This window comes from Dipodomys spectabilis, unplaced genomic scaffold, assembly GCF_019054845.1.
Source record: "Dipodomys spectabilis isolate Male_0828 unplaced genomic scaffold, ASM1905484v1 ptg000187l, whole genome shotgun sequence".
Classification (NCBI taxonomy): Eukaryota; Metazoa; Chordata; class Mammalia; order Rodentia; family Heteromyidae; genus Dipodomys; species Dipodomys spectabilis.
Window position 1 is genome coordinate 13,915,350 of NW_024870864.1, and position 17,420 is coordinate 13,932,769.

The 17,420-nt window shown below is 39.8% G+C and overlaps 1 gene segment (V, D, J or C); it reads left to right on the top strand.

Moving 5' to 3' along the window:
- Positions 1-12,964: 12,964 nt before the first annotated feature.
- The window catches only part of LOC122121246, a 236,354-nt gene continuing 231,898 nt past the window's right edge, over positions 12,965-17,420 (top strand). Inside the window, 1 exon segment of the V gene segment in view lies at positions 12,965-13,081. Coding sequence covers positions 13,027-13,081 — 55 coding nt within the window.

Here is a 17,420-nt window from a genome sequence, read left to right on the forward strand (position 1 = left end):
TGGTGGTGAGAGTGGAGAAATGAGTGGTCTCAGAGGCAGGATGTTTCATCCCCAAGTTCAGACAACAGCCTGTGCCCCTTTCGGTACCACCGAGGCTGCCGCCAGGCCTATGGGCAACACCAGAAAGGCCGCTGATGTAAGAACCTCCCGGCTCGTGGTCAAGACCATTCTTGAGGACAACCAAGGCAATGGCAAGTTCCCCTGGTGATGATCTTAATAAGCCTGGAACAACTGGAGATATCCAAAGGACACTGCCCACTGGTTTTCCAATGCCTCTGCCAGGGCAACAGTTTCACAATATTTCCACTCTTACCTTACCCCAGGACCCTAGCACCTCATGGCTACTCCTCCCTCCTTAACTCTTGCCCTTGTAAAACTTGAAGGAAGATGTCCTAATTAACAGGTATCTCTCACGTGGATTGGGTTTAGAAGATATATAAATTAATAAGTTTTAATACTCTTGGAGATGGAGGTGTTTTCTCCCATTCATAGGGAACAGCTGTGTGAAGATGCAGCATGTGCCCACACACAGACCCACAAAGTACGCACATTGTGCAGATTATTTGTGGATAGGGAAAACAGTCTAACATGGTCAAAATCAGTGAAATAATTTTATACTAATATATGAATAAATAAGTGCAATATTGTGGGGGGATTTCAAATCACAGGGAACATCTGTATAGAGCAAAGAATAGACACACACATGTACACAACAAACACACACAACCAGTGTGTTTGTGTGTCTCAGGCTCAAATAAAGCATAGACTACTCAATGGGCCTCTGGATAGGGAAAAGGATCCCATGTTTTCCAAAGGGAGGAAAAGATTTCAATACTAGGTACTCAGGATCTTGGGATAAGAAGACCATGATTCCATGGACCTGTTGCAACAATGAGAAGTACAAAATGTCATGTCAAAACCAGCTTTACAATGTCGGTGGGGGGGGGGGGGGAGGGGGGGTACGATTGGTTGGGAGGGAGGGGGGAGGCCGGGAAGGGGGGTGAAGGGTAAACAAAGGAGGAGGCTGCAATGCTTGGTAAGAAATGTATGCATTATCCTGCCCATGTAATTGTAACCCCTCTGTACAGTATGTTCTCAAATAAAATAAAATAAAATTTAAAAAAAAAAAAAAAAAAAAAAAGAAGACCATGATTCCAAAAAGATCAGATAGGAAAGTACAGGAGCCTGTCATTTCCACTGAACTACTCTTCCCCAAAGGCATCTCACCCTCAAAATCATTGCTGGAAGTGGAGCTTTTTTTTTTTTTATAATTTATTTTATTTGTAAACATACTGTACACAAGAGTTACAATTACATAACCAAGATAATGCGTACATTTCTTACCAAGCATTGCAGCCTCCTCCTTTGTTTACCCTTCACATCCATTTGCAGCCTCCCTCCGCCCCCCTAGTCCCAATCCTTCTCCCCCACCCCACCCTGCACTGACATTGTAAAGCTCGTTTTGGACATGACAACTTGTACTTCTCATTGTTGCAACAGGTCCACCCGTATCCTTAAACGACTTGTTTTTCCCCATCTCCTCCACAAGTTATACTGACATCAAATATAGTGAAAGCAGGGGTTATACTGTGGGGGAGGGACATACAAAGCAACAAAGAAATAATCTTATAAATGCGTTAGAAACACATGCATGAAAGAAAAAAAAACATTAAAATACATATATAAGGGTTCATTTTCCTAACATCACATTATCTGACCTTTTCCGCTTGACTCATATATATACTAGATATTGCAAATAAGGAAAACCATGGGACCTATGTTTCTTTGGGCTTGGCTTACTTCGCTTAATATAATTTTTTCCAAGTCTTTCCATTTCCTAACAAAAGGGGCAATGTCATTCTTTCTGATGGAGGCATAGAATTCCATTGTGTATATATACCACATTTTCTTGATCCATTCATCTACTGAGGGGCATCTGGGTTGGTTCCAGATCTTAACTATGGTAAATAATGCTGCAATAAACATAGTTGTGCTGGTAGCTTTAGTGTGGCCTTGTTTGTACACATTTGGGTAAATGCCGAAAAGTGGGATTGCTGGGTCATAGGGGAGTTCTATATTGAGTCTTTTGAGGAACCTCCATACTGTTTTCCAAAGTGGTTGAAAAAGTTTACATTCCCACCAACAATGAAGTAAGGTTCCCTTCTGTCCACATCCCCTCCAGCATCTGTTGTTGTTAGAGTTCTTGATTTTAGCCATTCTAACTGGAGTGAGGTGGTATCTCAATGTTGTTTTGATTTGCGTTTCTTTTATGGCTAGGGAGGTTGAGCATTTCTTCATGTGTCTATTGGCCATCCTTCTTTCTTCTTCAGAGAAGTTTCTCTTTAGGGCTTTTGCCCACTTGTTTATTGGGCAGTTGTTTCTTTGAGGATTTGTTGTTGGGGGATTTAATTTTTTGAGTTCCAAGTATATTTTAGATATGAGACCCTTGTGTGTTGTGTGGCTAGTGAAGATCTTCTCCCAATCCGTGGGCTTTCTATTGATCTTGCTAGCTATGTCCTTTGCCATGCAGAAGCTCTGCAACTTTATGCAATCCCATTTGTCCAACCTTTCTTTGATTTTTTGTGTTTCTGGGTCTCTATTCAGAAAATTCCAGCCTTTGCCAAGGAGACCTAGGGTTTCTCCTATTCCATCCTGTAATGTTTTCAGAGTGTCTGCTTTGACTTCGAGGTCTTTGATCCATTTGGAGTTGATTCTGGTGCAGGGTGATATATAAGGATCTAGCTTTAGTTTTCTACAAGTAGTTAACCAGTTTTGCCAGCACCATTTACTGAAGAGGCTGTCTTTCTTCCATTGTATTGTTTTAGCTCCTTTATTGAAGATTAGATGGCTATAGGTCTGTAGGTTCATTTCTGGGTTTTCAATTCTATTCCATTGGTCCTGAGGTCTGTTCTTATGCCAATACCAAGCTGTTTTGATTACTATGGCTTTATAGTAGAGTTTGAAATTTGGTATTGATATTCTTCCAGCAGTGTTCTTTCCGTTGAGGAGCGTTTTTGCTATTCGGGGTCTTTTATTGTTCCATATGAATTTTTGGATTGCCTCTTCTATTTCCTTGAAGAATGAGGGTGGAATTTTGATAGGTATTGCGTTGAATTTGTAGATAACCTTGGGAAGTATTGCCATTTTCATGATGTTAATCTTTCCAATCCAGAAGCATGGAAGGTTTTGCCATTTTTTAAGTTCTGTGTTGATGTTCCTTTTTCGAGATTTTAAAGTTTTCATCATAGAGGTTCTTCACTTCTTTGGTTAAGTTAATTCCTAAGTATTTTATTTTTTGTGGGGCTATTACAAATGGAGTTGCTTTCCTAATTTCAGCCACACTTTTCCCATTGTTCGCATACAGAAAGGCCATTGATTTTGGGGGGTTAATTTTATACCTGGCTACTTTGTCAAAGTTTTGAATCAGCTTGAGTAATTTGGGAGTGGAGTCTATGGGATTCTTTAAATACAAGATCATGTCGTCTGCAAAGAGGGAGAGTTTTATTTCTTCTTTCCCTATTTGGATCCCCTTTATGTATGCATCTTGCTGTAGCTAGGCATTCTAATACTAGATAGAAGAGAAGTGCAGAGAGTGGACATCCTTGTCTTGTTCCTGAGTTAAGAGGAAATGGCTTCAGTTTTTCACTATTAAGTATAATGCTGGCTGTAGGTTTGTCATATACAGCCTTTATTGTATTGAGGAATGTTCCATGGACTCCTAATTTTTCCAAAACCTTCATCATAAAGGGGTGTTGGATCTTGTCGAATGCTTTTTCTGCATCTATTGAGATAACCATGTGGTTCTTATTCTTGCTCCTGTTGATGTGATGAATAATATTATTTGATTTGCGTATATTAAACCAGCTTTGCATCCCTGAAACGAATCCTGTTTGATCATGGTGTATGATTTTTTGGATGAATTGTTGAAGTCGGTTGGCCAATATTTTGTTGAGAAGTTTTGCATCAATGTTCATCAAAGAAATGGGTCTATAATTCTCTTTCTTTGATGAGTCCCTGCCTGGTTTTGGGATGAGGGTTATGATGGCTTCATAGAATGTGTTCGGTAGTGAGCTTTCTCTTTCAATTTCATTGAAGAGTTGGAGGAGTATTGATGTGAGCTCTGCTTTGAAGGCCTTGCAGAATTCCGCTGTAAAACCATCTGGTCCTGCACTTTTCTTAGCTGGGAGGTCTCTTATTGCTGTTTCCATTTCAACGCTTGATATGGGCCTGTTAAGCTGGTTTAACTCATCTTGGTTTAGTTTTGGCATGTCAATATTTGCTAGGAAAAGGTCCATTTCTGTGAAGTTCTCAAACTTATTGGCATAAAGTTTTGAGGAGTATTCCCTTATAATGTTTTGAATCTTGGTTGTTTCCATGCTGATGTTTCCATTCTCGTCTTTGAGTTTATTTATTTGGGTGTGTTCTCTTCTTTTTCTGATAAGACTTGCTAAGGGTCTGTCAATTTTGTTAAGTTTTTCGAAGAACCAACTCTTTGTTTTGTTGATTCTTTCTATAGTTTTTTTAGATTCTAATTCATTTAATTCTGATTTAATTTTAATTATTTCTTTTCATCTACTGGATTGGGGTTTATATTGCTGCTCTTTTTCAAGGAGGTTTAGATGTGTCATTAAATTGTTGGTTTCAGATCTCTCCAATTTGTTGATGTAGGAGCTCAGAGCTATAAACTTGCCTCTGAGTACTGCTTTTGCTGTGTCCCAGAGGAGCTGGTAATTTGTGTGTTCATTTTTGTTGAATACCATGAACATTTGAATTTCCTTTCTAATCTCTTCCATGACCGACTCGTGATTCAGCAGTGTGTTGTTCAGCCTCCATGTGATACCAGACTTTCTTTGGTGGCTTTTGGTGTTGAGTTCTACTTTTATTCCCTTGTGGTCAGAGAGAATGCAAGGTATCATTTCAATGTTCCTGAATTTGGACAAGTTTGCTTTGTGGCCTAAAATGTGGTCTATTTTAGAAAATGTTTCATGTGCTGCTGAGAAAAACGTGTATTCTGATGCAGCTGGGTGAAATGTTCGGTAGACATCTGTTAAATCTAGTTGATCTATGCAGCTGTTTAGATCCGGGGTTTCTCTGTTGAGATCTGGAACCAACCCAGATGCCCCTCAGTAGATGAATGGATCAAGAAAATGTGGTATATATACACAATGGAATTCTATGCTTCCATCAGAAAGAATGACATTTCATCATTTGTTAGGAAATGGAAAGGCTTGGAAAAAATTATATTAAGTGAAGTAAGCCAGGCCCAAAGAAACTTAGGTCCCATGGTTTTCCTTATTTGCAATATCTAGTATAGGTATGAGTCAAGCGGAAAAGGTCAGATAATATGATGTTACGAAAACGAACCCTTAAATATGTATTTTAATGTTTTTGTTTCTTTCATGCATGTGTTTCTAACGCATTTATAAGATTATTTCTTTGTTGCTTTGTATGTCCCTCCCCCACAGTGTAACCCCCGCTTTCACTATATTTGATGTCAGTATAACATGTGGAGGAGATGGGGACAAACAAGTCGTTTAAGGATTCAGGTGGACCTGTTGCAACAATGAGAAGTACAAAATGTCATGTCAAAACCAGCTTTACAATGTCGGTGTGTGTCGTGGGTGTGATTGGGTGGGGGGGAGGGGGGAGGCTGGGAAGGGAGGTGAAGGGTAAACAAAGGAGGAGGCTTCAATGCTTGGTAAGAAATGTATGCATTATCCTACCCATGTAATTGTAACCCCTCTGTACAGTATGTTCTCAAATAAAATAAAATAAAATTTAAAAAAAAAAAAGAAAAGAAAAAAAATTTTTTATATAAGGTACCAAAAATAAAAACTAAAAAAAAAGAAGCCGAAGAAGATAAAAAAGAAGAAAAAAAAAAAACAAAAAACAAAACAAAAAAGCAAAAAACTTTTTTGATTTTTTTTTGGGAGGAGTGGGAAAAATCCTGTATCTCCCGTGTGTCTGTAACCAGCCTCTTGATGGATTCTCTGGTCTGCTTGTGGTCCTGTGGCTTGGTTGGTTTCTTAAGTCAGTTTGTTCGGACAGGCAGTAAAATGCTCTGCTTTACCCAGGATTTGGCCATCCTCCTCCCAGGCTAGTTCATTGGGAGACAGATCTGCTTTGAGTATCCCAAAAGAGGGGGATGCAGTGATGAGGCTAGGTTCTGGTTGCTTTTCCGGGGCTGGTTTGTGAAAACCTCACAGAGCCCAGCCTGGAGCCATTCTCAGGGTTTCTGTTTACTGATTTTCAATTGCTTGTCAAGGCTGCTAAAGGGAGGGGCAGCCTCTGGCTCTGATTACCCAGTGAAGAAACCCACTCCTAGGGCTGGCACCCAAGCTGGGTGACTTTTCCCTGGGTGGAGCTGAGTCTGGCAGGTCACGCCGCCGTTAAGTTCTTGTGACCTGCTAAATGACTCGTTTTATTCCAAGGCCTGAGCTGGAGCTAGCAGCTCCTCCGAGCTTTGTTGGTATCCAAGATGGAGATCTTGAGTGCTGGGCGGGGAGGGGTGGCCTTCCCTCCTCTGCTCCCTGAGAAGGAGTGAGGACGTCAGGCTTCTACTCACACCGAGTCTTAGTTCCTGGGTCGTCTCTGGTCTGCGAACTTCAGGATGAAGATGTCTGCTCCTTGTCGGTTCTTGCTGGTGTTGAGTAGAATCTGTTCGCCTGCTGTGTCTGGCTCCTTCGTCCCTGACTCTCTGTTGCTCAGGTATGGCACCTGCGCTCACCCACCACCATCACAGCTGCCGCCGCCGCGGCGGCTGCTGGCAAGGGCTCAGACGTGTCTCCTTGCCTGGGTTTCCTTCTCTGGACTAACTCTCTGTCCTGTGATGGCTCACTTTGTGTAATTCTCTGACTTAGGACTGTTCACTGGAACTCTAAAACTGCTTTCTATGCGAGAGCTTACTTAGACTCCAGCTTCTCCTCTGCCATCTTCCCGGACTCTCTGGAAGTGGAGCTTAGTCTCAAGTAGTAGTATACAATCTTTGAGGAAGGAAACCTCAAAAGGTCAACCAGGCCATGAGTTCAAGCCCCAGGACCAGAGCCAAACAAATAAATAGTGACAATTAAAAATTTTACGAAAAATCTTGTACATTAAAAAGGGTTTAAATGTTTTTAAGAATATGCAGGTGAAAGATGATTCATGGAAAGCTGAGAGTCACTGGTGGTGTCCCTCAACCTGGGCTCCAACTGTGAGGCAGCTGGAGAGGCACACTGGAGCCAAGGGGTTCATAGCCAGGCTGCTGAGAAACCAACACTTCATGTCCTAGGAAGCATTGTGTGTGAGGGCTCGGAGGCAGAGGGAAGAGGAGGAGGAAGCAGTTGAACATCACATTTACCAGCACAGGTGTGGATGGACATTATTTCCAGGTGCTTGATAAACCTGAGGCAACCACCCCTGTCCACACTACATTTTATACATCAAGAGGGAGAGGCTCCAAAAGCACTGGTCTTGCAAAGTCCCCCTTTCATTTTCCCTAGAATGCCAGAGATTGGCAGGTAGGAAATAGAGAGGTATTATCTACCATTTATGTCATGCCTTCATTCAGTGGGCTCTGGTGGAAATGTGATGGCTGTCAATGACATGAGTGCAAAAAGAGGTCTAGGGTGTTTCTTGTGAGCAATGAATGATGAAGAGGCAGTAGTCTGGCTTTCATAAAGTCTGAACATCTGCAAGATTCACAGGAGTGTAATGCATTGTCTATAGCTAACAATGTCCTGTGCTGCATTGTCTGTAGCTAACAATGTCCTGTGCTGATCCCATGCAAAGAAACCTGATGCTCTGTTACTCCCCTCATTGCAGGTAAAAAGAGCTTCCAAACTGCTGTCTGCTTCAAGGGGTAGACTAGCACAGCTGCGTTTAGGAACACGTCACATGCTGTGACATGATAACAGAAGATCCATCAGGGTTTTCCCAACATGGAGCAGAGGCAGTAGAAATCCATGTTCATCAGTCAGATCTGCATTAGGAATGATCGTGTAACCCTAGGAAGCAAAGACACCTGAGCCTGTGCAAGATTCTATCTTTCTCCATAACCACCAGCAGCCTTCTTGCACACTCAGTCATTAGCTAATATCCAAAAGCAGATACTGACTCTGTAACAGGGTCTGTACTGGATTATGATGTGGCTCATTCCTTTTACCTTTACCCCCCAGAAGTTTCTACACCAAATGTAACCTTGTGTCGAATATAAATTTATCTAATAATGGGGAAAAATAAAAAAGTGACCATCAGTCTAAATAGAAGGAAAGATGTTTACTGTGATGTCTTATACTTCCTGGTCTTTATTCTTCTGCTTTATTGTGATGACATTAATATACACCTTTATTTTATTCTTTACATAGTTTGTATAGGTAGATTACTTATTTGCTAATTCCATGATGACAGCATTGTAACGGGGTTAAAAATCCCTTTCAATAAGGGTTTAAAGTGATAGTATTTTTATGATCATCACAAAAATAAAAATGTAATCAAACAATATATCAATACATTATTCTGATAATATAACCATCCGAATTTGAAAATAAATATGACTTGTTTATTTGGTAGGAGCTAATGCAAATATATGCCTTTCATTTAATTTCTTTTAAAATAGTGCTATATGATGAGTTCTCAATAATGCTTGACATTTCAAATATTTACATGGTATAATGAAAATAAAAGAATACTTCCATCACCATGGTAAGATAAAGAAGACTTCAGTCAAGAGAGTAAATTAGTTTAGAGAAATATTTAAAGATAATGGCAATTCCTATTAACTTTAATTGAGAAGAACTGGAATTTGACATTAGAGCTTCCTGAATTCAATGGTATTAACAATCATCTGGTCCTTACACTAGCAAAACACTAGGGGTCATTCAAGTCATATATGTACAGACATTTTTCTCTTTACAACTTATGGACTAAATTTTTCAGACTCCATTCAAAGGATAGGTGGATAATAACAAAGGAGAGTCTAATAATGCTCGACAAGAAATGTACTCATTACATTACTCATGTAAGTATAACCCCATCTACACAGCATCTTTGCAATAAAATAAAATTTTAAAAGACACCAATGGCTCCCACTTCAAATTCTACCTAACTGAGGGTTGAGAATATGTGGTTTGAAGGCCATCCTGGACTAAAAAGTTCACAAGACCCCTTTTAAGCTGATAGAGCTGGACACAGCGGTGTGTACATTTTATCCTAAGCTATGCAAGGGTGTGAGGTTTGGAGGATTACATTGACAATTGGGTTATTTTAAACTCATATTCACCTTTTGCTGCCACCTTACTGGGACTCCAAGATGTGGTGTTTAGCTGCTTCTTTCCTTGAAAGTAGAGACACGTCTTCAACCACTGAATAGGATGCATAGCCCTTCTTGCTGGCTAATCATGGAGCACAGGAGTGAGCTACAGAGCAAAATACTATCTTTAAACTGGATTCAGATGCAGAGAAGACTGTTAAGAAATGTCTACTTGGGAGATAAGAGATTTCAAACTCAGAAGCTATTAAGAAAAAACAGGCAGATACAATTCTACATGCCCTGACATTCAAGGATCTACTCCATCCACACAGATTTTGGAGTAATGTTGTGTGATTTGTGACTAGACATCACTTTTATATTAAGGAAACACTCCCCATTTCATCAGAAAGAACATCCATTTCAGCCTTGGAAGGGAACTGTTTCTGTGTGAATTAATCTGTTCTCAAACAGTAAGGGATGGGCTGTGTGTGATGACAGAGACTACAGGACAGTGTGCAGAACCTGTGGTCCAATCATGCTCCTTAACTCGCCAACATTGGTCTCCAGGGATGGTAAAGAGTTTCCTCAACAAGTAGTTTTCCAAGGCACAGGATGTGCAGCAGCCAGACAGTGTCGTGGCCCCAAACAATAGCACTTTGCAACACAATGGACATTACAAGGCAGTGCACCTGCCTCAGTCTTTTCCTTAATGGTGGCCAGATCTTAGGCACTTGGGGACACCTACTTCGACAAAAAAAAAAAAAAAACAGGATTAGGAATTTGAAGCATGTCAGAGGCTACATTGTAAAAATAGTACTTTCTATTTTTTATTTTTTAAATTTAATTTTATTATAAAGATGCTGTACAACGGGGTTATATTTACATGAGTAAATCAATGAGTACATTTCTTGTCAAGCATTGTTATCCTTTCTCTTATTGTTCTCCCACTATCCCTTCCTAGTTTGTATTATTTATCTTTTTATCCTCATGCTTGTTCAGCTTCCTTGCTTGTCTGGTCCTCTATAAAATGAGCCACACTTTCAGTCCACCTTCTTGAATGTTAGTTGGGATTTGATCATGATCCTTGAGATCTCCATACTCCTGTATGGTTAGGAATATATTCATGAGATACTGATATCTGACAAATGTTTTCATGATTATATTTTGATTCTATGAGCTCATGACATAATTTCTACTGATTCTTCATTTTGCCTCAATCCAAGTTTCCATATTGGATAATTACAGTATTAATCGTTGGGACAACCATAACAAATTTCACAATTTTAGTGTTTAGAGTAGCAGATAGAAATTGTTTTGTCATATATTTGATTGCTGGAAGGGGAAATAATGTGTCTGTGTAGCTCTGACAAAGCATCCTGTTCTTCAGCAGGTTTTGATAAGGTCCAGTGAAATTTCAGCCATTGCATTGAGAAAAATACAGTGGATTTACTCTTGTGTTTTAATCTGGGAAATTTACATTTCAAATATGGACTCCTTGGTGTGGGTGCTCTACATATAGCCTGGGATGAGATGAAGTAAGGTTCTCACTAAGAGCTATAAACCTTGACAGGATCACATTTTGCTCATCAGAAAATTAGTCATTGTTCCATTGTACATAGACAAATAGAAAGAAATATGTGATTAAATGCCCAATTATCATGGAGAAATAATGTAGGTTTACTAATTAGATTTTAAAATAATTCCGTGAAGTTTTATATTCACATATTTAGGTGTAAACATCTCTGCTGTTATCCAATTTATTTTCTTTTGGTTGGTTGTGGGGCCTGAACTTTGGGCCTGGGCACTGTCCCTCAGTTCTTCAGCTCATGGCTAGTCCTCTACCACCTGAGCCACAGCTCCACTTCCGTTTTTTTCTGCTTATGTGGTGCTGAGGAATTGAACCCAGGGCCTCACGCATGCAAGGCAAGCATACTACCACTGAGCCACCTTCCCAGACCTCCAATTTATTTTTTAAATGTTATGAGCTCATTGACTGTAAGAAAGGCCGTTTTTTTCCTGTGTCCATTTTTTTCAGCCATGATCACTCTGATTAGTTTATTAGATCCAATAACTATTATTTTTGGTAAATTCTATTTTATTGTAAAAATGCTGTACTGAAGGGTTACATTTACATGAGGAAGCCAGTGAGAACATTTCCTGTCAAGCATTGTTACACTTTCCCTAGTTGTTCTCCTTCCATCCCTTTCCTCCCCCACCACCCTCACCCCTTCACCCTCCCCTTCACCCCTCCACCCCCGCCTTCCCTGAAGTTATAAAGTTCATATCCAATATACTCTCTTGTGGATATGTTGCAATGTGTCATCCTATGTCTTTGTTTCACAATTTTGTTAATCTTCTTCCCCTCCCCAATTAGACAAATGTATATACAAGATGCAGGGTATCAAAATCAAGTACAGTAACAACAGGGGATATACCGTAGGGGGAAGAACATACAGAGGAAACAAAATAATCACATAGTACATTAAAAATAACAACAATAAAGAAAGACCTCTTGTGTCCATATCTTGGGGTTCATTTCACTTAGCATCATGTTATATGGTCATATGTACATACCTTTTGAGCTTTTTCTGCTCATCTGATAAAATTGTCCTATACATACACTAGTTATTGTAAATGAAGGAAACGATAGGACTTTTATTTCTTTGGGTCTGGCTTACTCCACCTTAGGTCTCTGGGACTGTCTTTTTTTCCAGTCCTGTACTTGAACTCAGGGCCTGGATGCTATTCCTGAGGCTCTTTGTGCTCAAGGTTAGTGCTCTACCACTTGAGTCACAGCACCACTTCTGGCTTTTTCTGTGTATGTGGTACTGAGGAATTGAACCGAGGAATTCATGCATACTAGGCAAGCACTCTACCACTAAGCCACATTCCCAGCCCAGGACTGACTGTCTTATTTCACAATTAGTCGGGTGATTCTTACTCCATCCTCATATCCACTTCTCTTCCACCTGCAACTGAGAGCTATTCCTCTAACTGTTCTTCTCTCAAACCCATGTCAGAGGAATGATAATCAGGAGACCTTGTCTGCACCAGGAGTGCATGTTTACCATAAACCAGGTCCAGCATCAAAGCTCTATTCATTATGTGGAGGGGGAAGAGGAAAACAAGAATTTATTTCTATACTCTGCTTTGTTCCAATAGTGTGTGAAATACTTCAGTTAACAGGGTTGCTATAGGAACCTGTCATGTAGGGCCTGGTACAGATGGACTCTGACTTTGGCAATGCCTGGTCTGTGAGCTACTGGCCTTTGGGGGAGCATTGCTATCTTTGTCCACCTGCAGCAACAGCTTGGAGTCACAATAAGATGGTGGATTCATTGTCAAGCAAATGTCCTGTCCGTGTCTTTTCAGTTGTGACATCCAGCACTAGGGTGAAGAGCTTCCTCACATGCTGGACTCCAGGTGGGAGCCTTCCTCATTGTACTCTGGATTTATCACCTGTGGCATTTTCCCTTGTCTTCTCTGGGCTTTGCATCTCTGGTGTCCCACTTCACACTTCACTATGCTACATGTCATCCTTTCAGAGTTTGCTTATATCATAAACTCTAAATTCAATCACTGAAAACTTCATTAATTACAATACCCTGGTATGTTTTTTTGTATCTGGGACATCATGTCTTGACTGAGATACTGAAATATGGCATGTTGGTACAGCTGTGCTGGCCCTTTCCAACCCCTACTTATTTGCATGTGCCCAGAACACAGCCCACTACCCTGAGCAGTTCTTGAAAGCTGCTCACATCCTGTGCAGGAGTCAGTCCTAGTCAGCACACAGCATGGACATGAAGGCCCCTGCTCATTTCCTGGGGTTCCTGCTGCTCTGGATTACAGGTAAGGAAAGACTACGTTGAGGATCTCCTCAGTTTGCTGTAGTCAGTGATGCTTGGCTGTTTATGAAGCTTTCTTATAATATGCTTGATTCTATGTATATTTATTACTTTTCCAATGCCAGGTACCAGATGTGACATCCAGATGACTCAGTCTCCATCCACTTTGTCTGCATCTCCTGGAGACAGAGTTTCCATCACTTGCCGGGCCAGTCAGGGCATTAGCAATGCCTTAAACTGGTACCAGCAGAAACCAGGGGGAGCTCCAAAGCTCCTGATCTATGATGCAAAGTATTTACAATCCGGCATCCCCTCCAGATTTAGTGGCAGTGGATCTGGGACAGAGTACACTCTCACCATCAGTAGCCTGCAGCCTGAAGACATTGCTAATTATTACTGTCAACAGTATTATAATAACCCACCCACAGTGATACAAGCCATAACATAAACCTCCAGGAAGCAGAAGTGTGAGCCTGGGCTGTCCCAGCTGCTTTCTTCATGCTTCCTCTTGCCAGAGCTGTCCTAGAATCATAGGACAGGAATCCTGCCCAGGCTAACCTGGACCAGTGAGCTTCTATATCTCAATCTTTGGAATAAGTGTAATTATAGATGTGCGATACTGGCACTGTGCTAAATGTTGAAATATTAATATTCCATTCCAGACTATAAACATGGAAATACTCTGACTTTATCCAGGTTATTTTATTCTTGAATAGATATTCACAATGTGCACAAAGACACTTCGAATTTATTTCAAAACTTTTATTTTGAGAATTTTCAATACTTTATGCATGAATTTCATCAGCAAGTAAAGACAGTTTGCCACTTCCTTTTTCTGCTTCAGGTCTTTTGTGCTTTTTTTCCAATTAGTTTTAGCTTTTCTTATTGTATTTGGAGAACCTCAGTACAATTTTAGGTACTGAAAGTAATAGTGAACATTTCATAGTTTAATGCAGCTTGAGTGGTAAAATGCTAAATAACCATATCAATGAGTACAAAGTTTGTTGCAGAGTTTGCCTGCTTATTAAAACAGGTATTTTCCATTATTCCTGACCTGCTGATATGTAATGGATAGCTGTTGATGCTATTAGAAATATTGTTTCACATAAATGTAGACAGTTATAGTTTTTCTCTTTAACTCAAGCAGAATGATGAAATGCAGAGATCAGTTATCTAATTTTAAAAGAGATTTCTACTTGTGGAACATATTCGACTTGATCAACAAACATTGCCTGAGAAAAATAAGGAATGCGAGAGAGAGAGAGAGAGAGAGAAAAGCAAAGTAGGAGATGGAGATGAATGGAAGGAGAGAAAGGGGGGGGGTGAAAGGAGGATAAATTTAGTTTATTTCTATTTTCTAAATCACAGTTCCACTTATCAACCAAGCTGAAATTATCAAGAGAAACACTGAATACAAACAACACTGTTGCCATTCTGTGCTCTCCCCTGCAAGGTTCACTGAAGGTGAGATGTTTCTTGAGCTTAGTCCCTCTGTCCTCCAGACCAGTTCCCATCAAGAATCACAGCAGTGTTCCTAGCTCACTGAATCTTCTCTGTTTTAATCTCAAGAATCAAGGAATCTTTGACAGTCAGAGGAACAACACTGACGTCTTTTATTTATAAAAAGAAAAATGGAGAAACCTCAAGATAAAGCAGATCTTCCTTAAGTCAGAAGCTCTCTGACTCTCAGATTGACAAGTGAACATATGCATACAATTTATGTATCATATTTATGTATATATACCTAATGTATGAGATACAGTATATAATAATTAAATATATATTATATCAAATATATTATGTGTTATTTTGTATATATGATGTATTATTAGATATTAGTCTATGATTTTTCTGATTTTCCCTATGTTATTGTTTTCACATTTTTTGTAAAGTTGATATGTACAGGGGTTACAATTACAAATGTAAGGTAATGAATAGATTTCTTTTTGAATAGTGTCCCCTCTCCCTCACTATCTCCAATGTCTACCTTGCCAACTACTCCCCAAGCCCAAGTTGTAAAGTTCATTTCCAATATATTGTCTAATAAGTATTATTGTCACATTGTTTTGTTATTATATGTTATGTCATTTATGTATCTTCTTAAGATTTAACAAAATTTTTAAACAATGTATAGGTGAACTCTTCTATTTTACAAAATATTGTCCTACTGATTATAACTTTACCTGGAAATATATCCAACTAATCATAAGGAATAACTTGAGGGAAAAACTCACTCTGAAAGAGTTTCTATGGTAGGTATTGAAGTTTTCACTAAATATCATTAGTTAAGTATTAGGGAAAAGGTATACAAAAAGGTGAATTAACAGCAAGTTAACCCTGCTTTCACTATATTTGATGTCAGTATAACTTGTAGAGGAGATGGGGAAAAACAAGTCAATTAAGGATACAGGTGGCCCTGTTACAACAATGAGAAGTACAAGTTGGCATGTCGAAAACGAGGTTTACAATGTTGTGGGGGGGTGGGGGGGGTAGTGGGGGAAGGCGGGGAGGATTGGGTGGGGGGGGAGGCTGGGAAGGGATGTGAAGGGTAAACAAAGGAGGAGGCTGCAATGCTTGATAAGAAATGTATGCATTAACCTGCCCATGTAATTGTAACCCCTCTGTACAGTGTGTTCACAAAAAAAAAGAGCAAGTTAAAATGACAAATTTAGGGCATCTCTCTTTTATAGGCAATGTTTTAACAGTGGATGTAGGAGGAAATGTGTTGAGGAGTTGGAGATGTACTTCAGGGGTTTGTTGCCATTGAAGAAAATACTAAGGATTATGAAATATATGATCCTATGAGTGAAAATAGCCAAGGGAAAAATTGGTCCATGGATGGGAGAAGTTAAAATCCCAGAGAAAGATACAGAAAAGTGTTCAACACTACTGTAACAGTTACACAAATGAGGATGCTGAAGCAGAGAATTAAGGAACTTAACAGCTGCCACACTCCATAAAGCATGCAAGGCCGGGGACACCAGGGCACATTGTTTGACCTCAGGCTCACAGGATAGCAGCTGGATTGTGTCTATGGATGTGCATTTTACCTTGAGTCTGCAGAGACATACATGGAATAGAGTGGCACAGATCAAAATGCTTGCTTGAGACACATCTTGCAGATGGAAAAGGACAGGTTAATTTTTATTGGGGAACTAGAGGACAGACAGGGAGGACATTCAGAGCCAGAGAACTTAAGCCAAAGTAAGGAGAGGATCACACTGTCCGTCAAGACATGCATGGTTGAAGACCAGCCATCCAATGAGCACAACTTGAAGGAGCAGGAAAAACCTAAGGTGGGTTTAGGTAGACCTGATTTTCTTTTTCTTTTTCTTTTTTTTTAGTATTCCACAATCTTTATTTTTTAATTGTGAACATACTGTACAGAGCGGTTACAACTACATAGGTAAGATAATGAGTATATTTCTTATCAACCATTGTAGCCTCCTCCTTTGTTTACCCTTCCCATCCCTTTCCCAGCCTCCCCCACCCCCCACCAAAGTTGTAAAGTTCGTTTTCGACATGACAACTTGTACTTCTCATTGCTGCATCTGGTCCACCTTATTTAAACAACTTGTTTTTCCTCTTCCCCTCCACAAATTATACCGAAATCAAATACAGTGATAACAGTGGTTATACTGTGGGGGAGGGACATACAAAGCAACAAAGAAATAACCTTATAAATGTGTTAGAAACAATCCATGAAAGAAATAAAAACATTTGAATACGTATCTTAGGGTTCCTTTCCCTAATATCACCTTATCTGACCTTTTCGCCTTGACTCATACATATACTAGATATTGCAAATAAGGGAAACCATGGGACCTATGTTTCTTTGGGCTTGGTTTACTTCACTTAATAAAACTTTTTCCAAGTCTTAACATTTCCTAACAAATGGGGCAATGTCATTCTTTCTGATGGAGGCATAGAATTCCATTGTGTATATATACCACATTTTCTTGATCCATTCATCTACTGAGGAGCATCTGGGTTGGTTCTGTATCTTAGGTATGGTAAATAATGCTTTATTCAACACATGTGCTAGTAGCATTAGTATTGTGTACACAAGAGATCTTTATGTTCATGATTCCTACCTGAGGCTCAGGGCATAACAGTCTTATTACACAAATTGTGAAGTGGTTGATCTCCACTCTCATATCCACTCTTCTTTCCTCCTGAATCATAGCCATTCCTAAAATGTCTTGGTCTCAAAGCCAGGTGTGGGGGGACGTTATATGTACCAGGAGTGTATCAAAAGACAGGTCCACCTTCAAAGTTCTACTCATTAAATGCTGGTAAATAGAAAGGCATGAGTTTTACAGTTTCATTATAGCTTCCTTTGG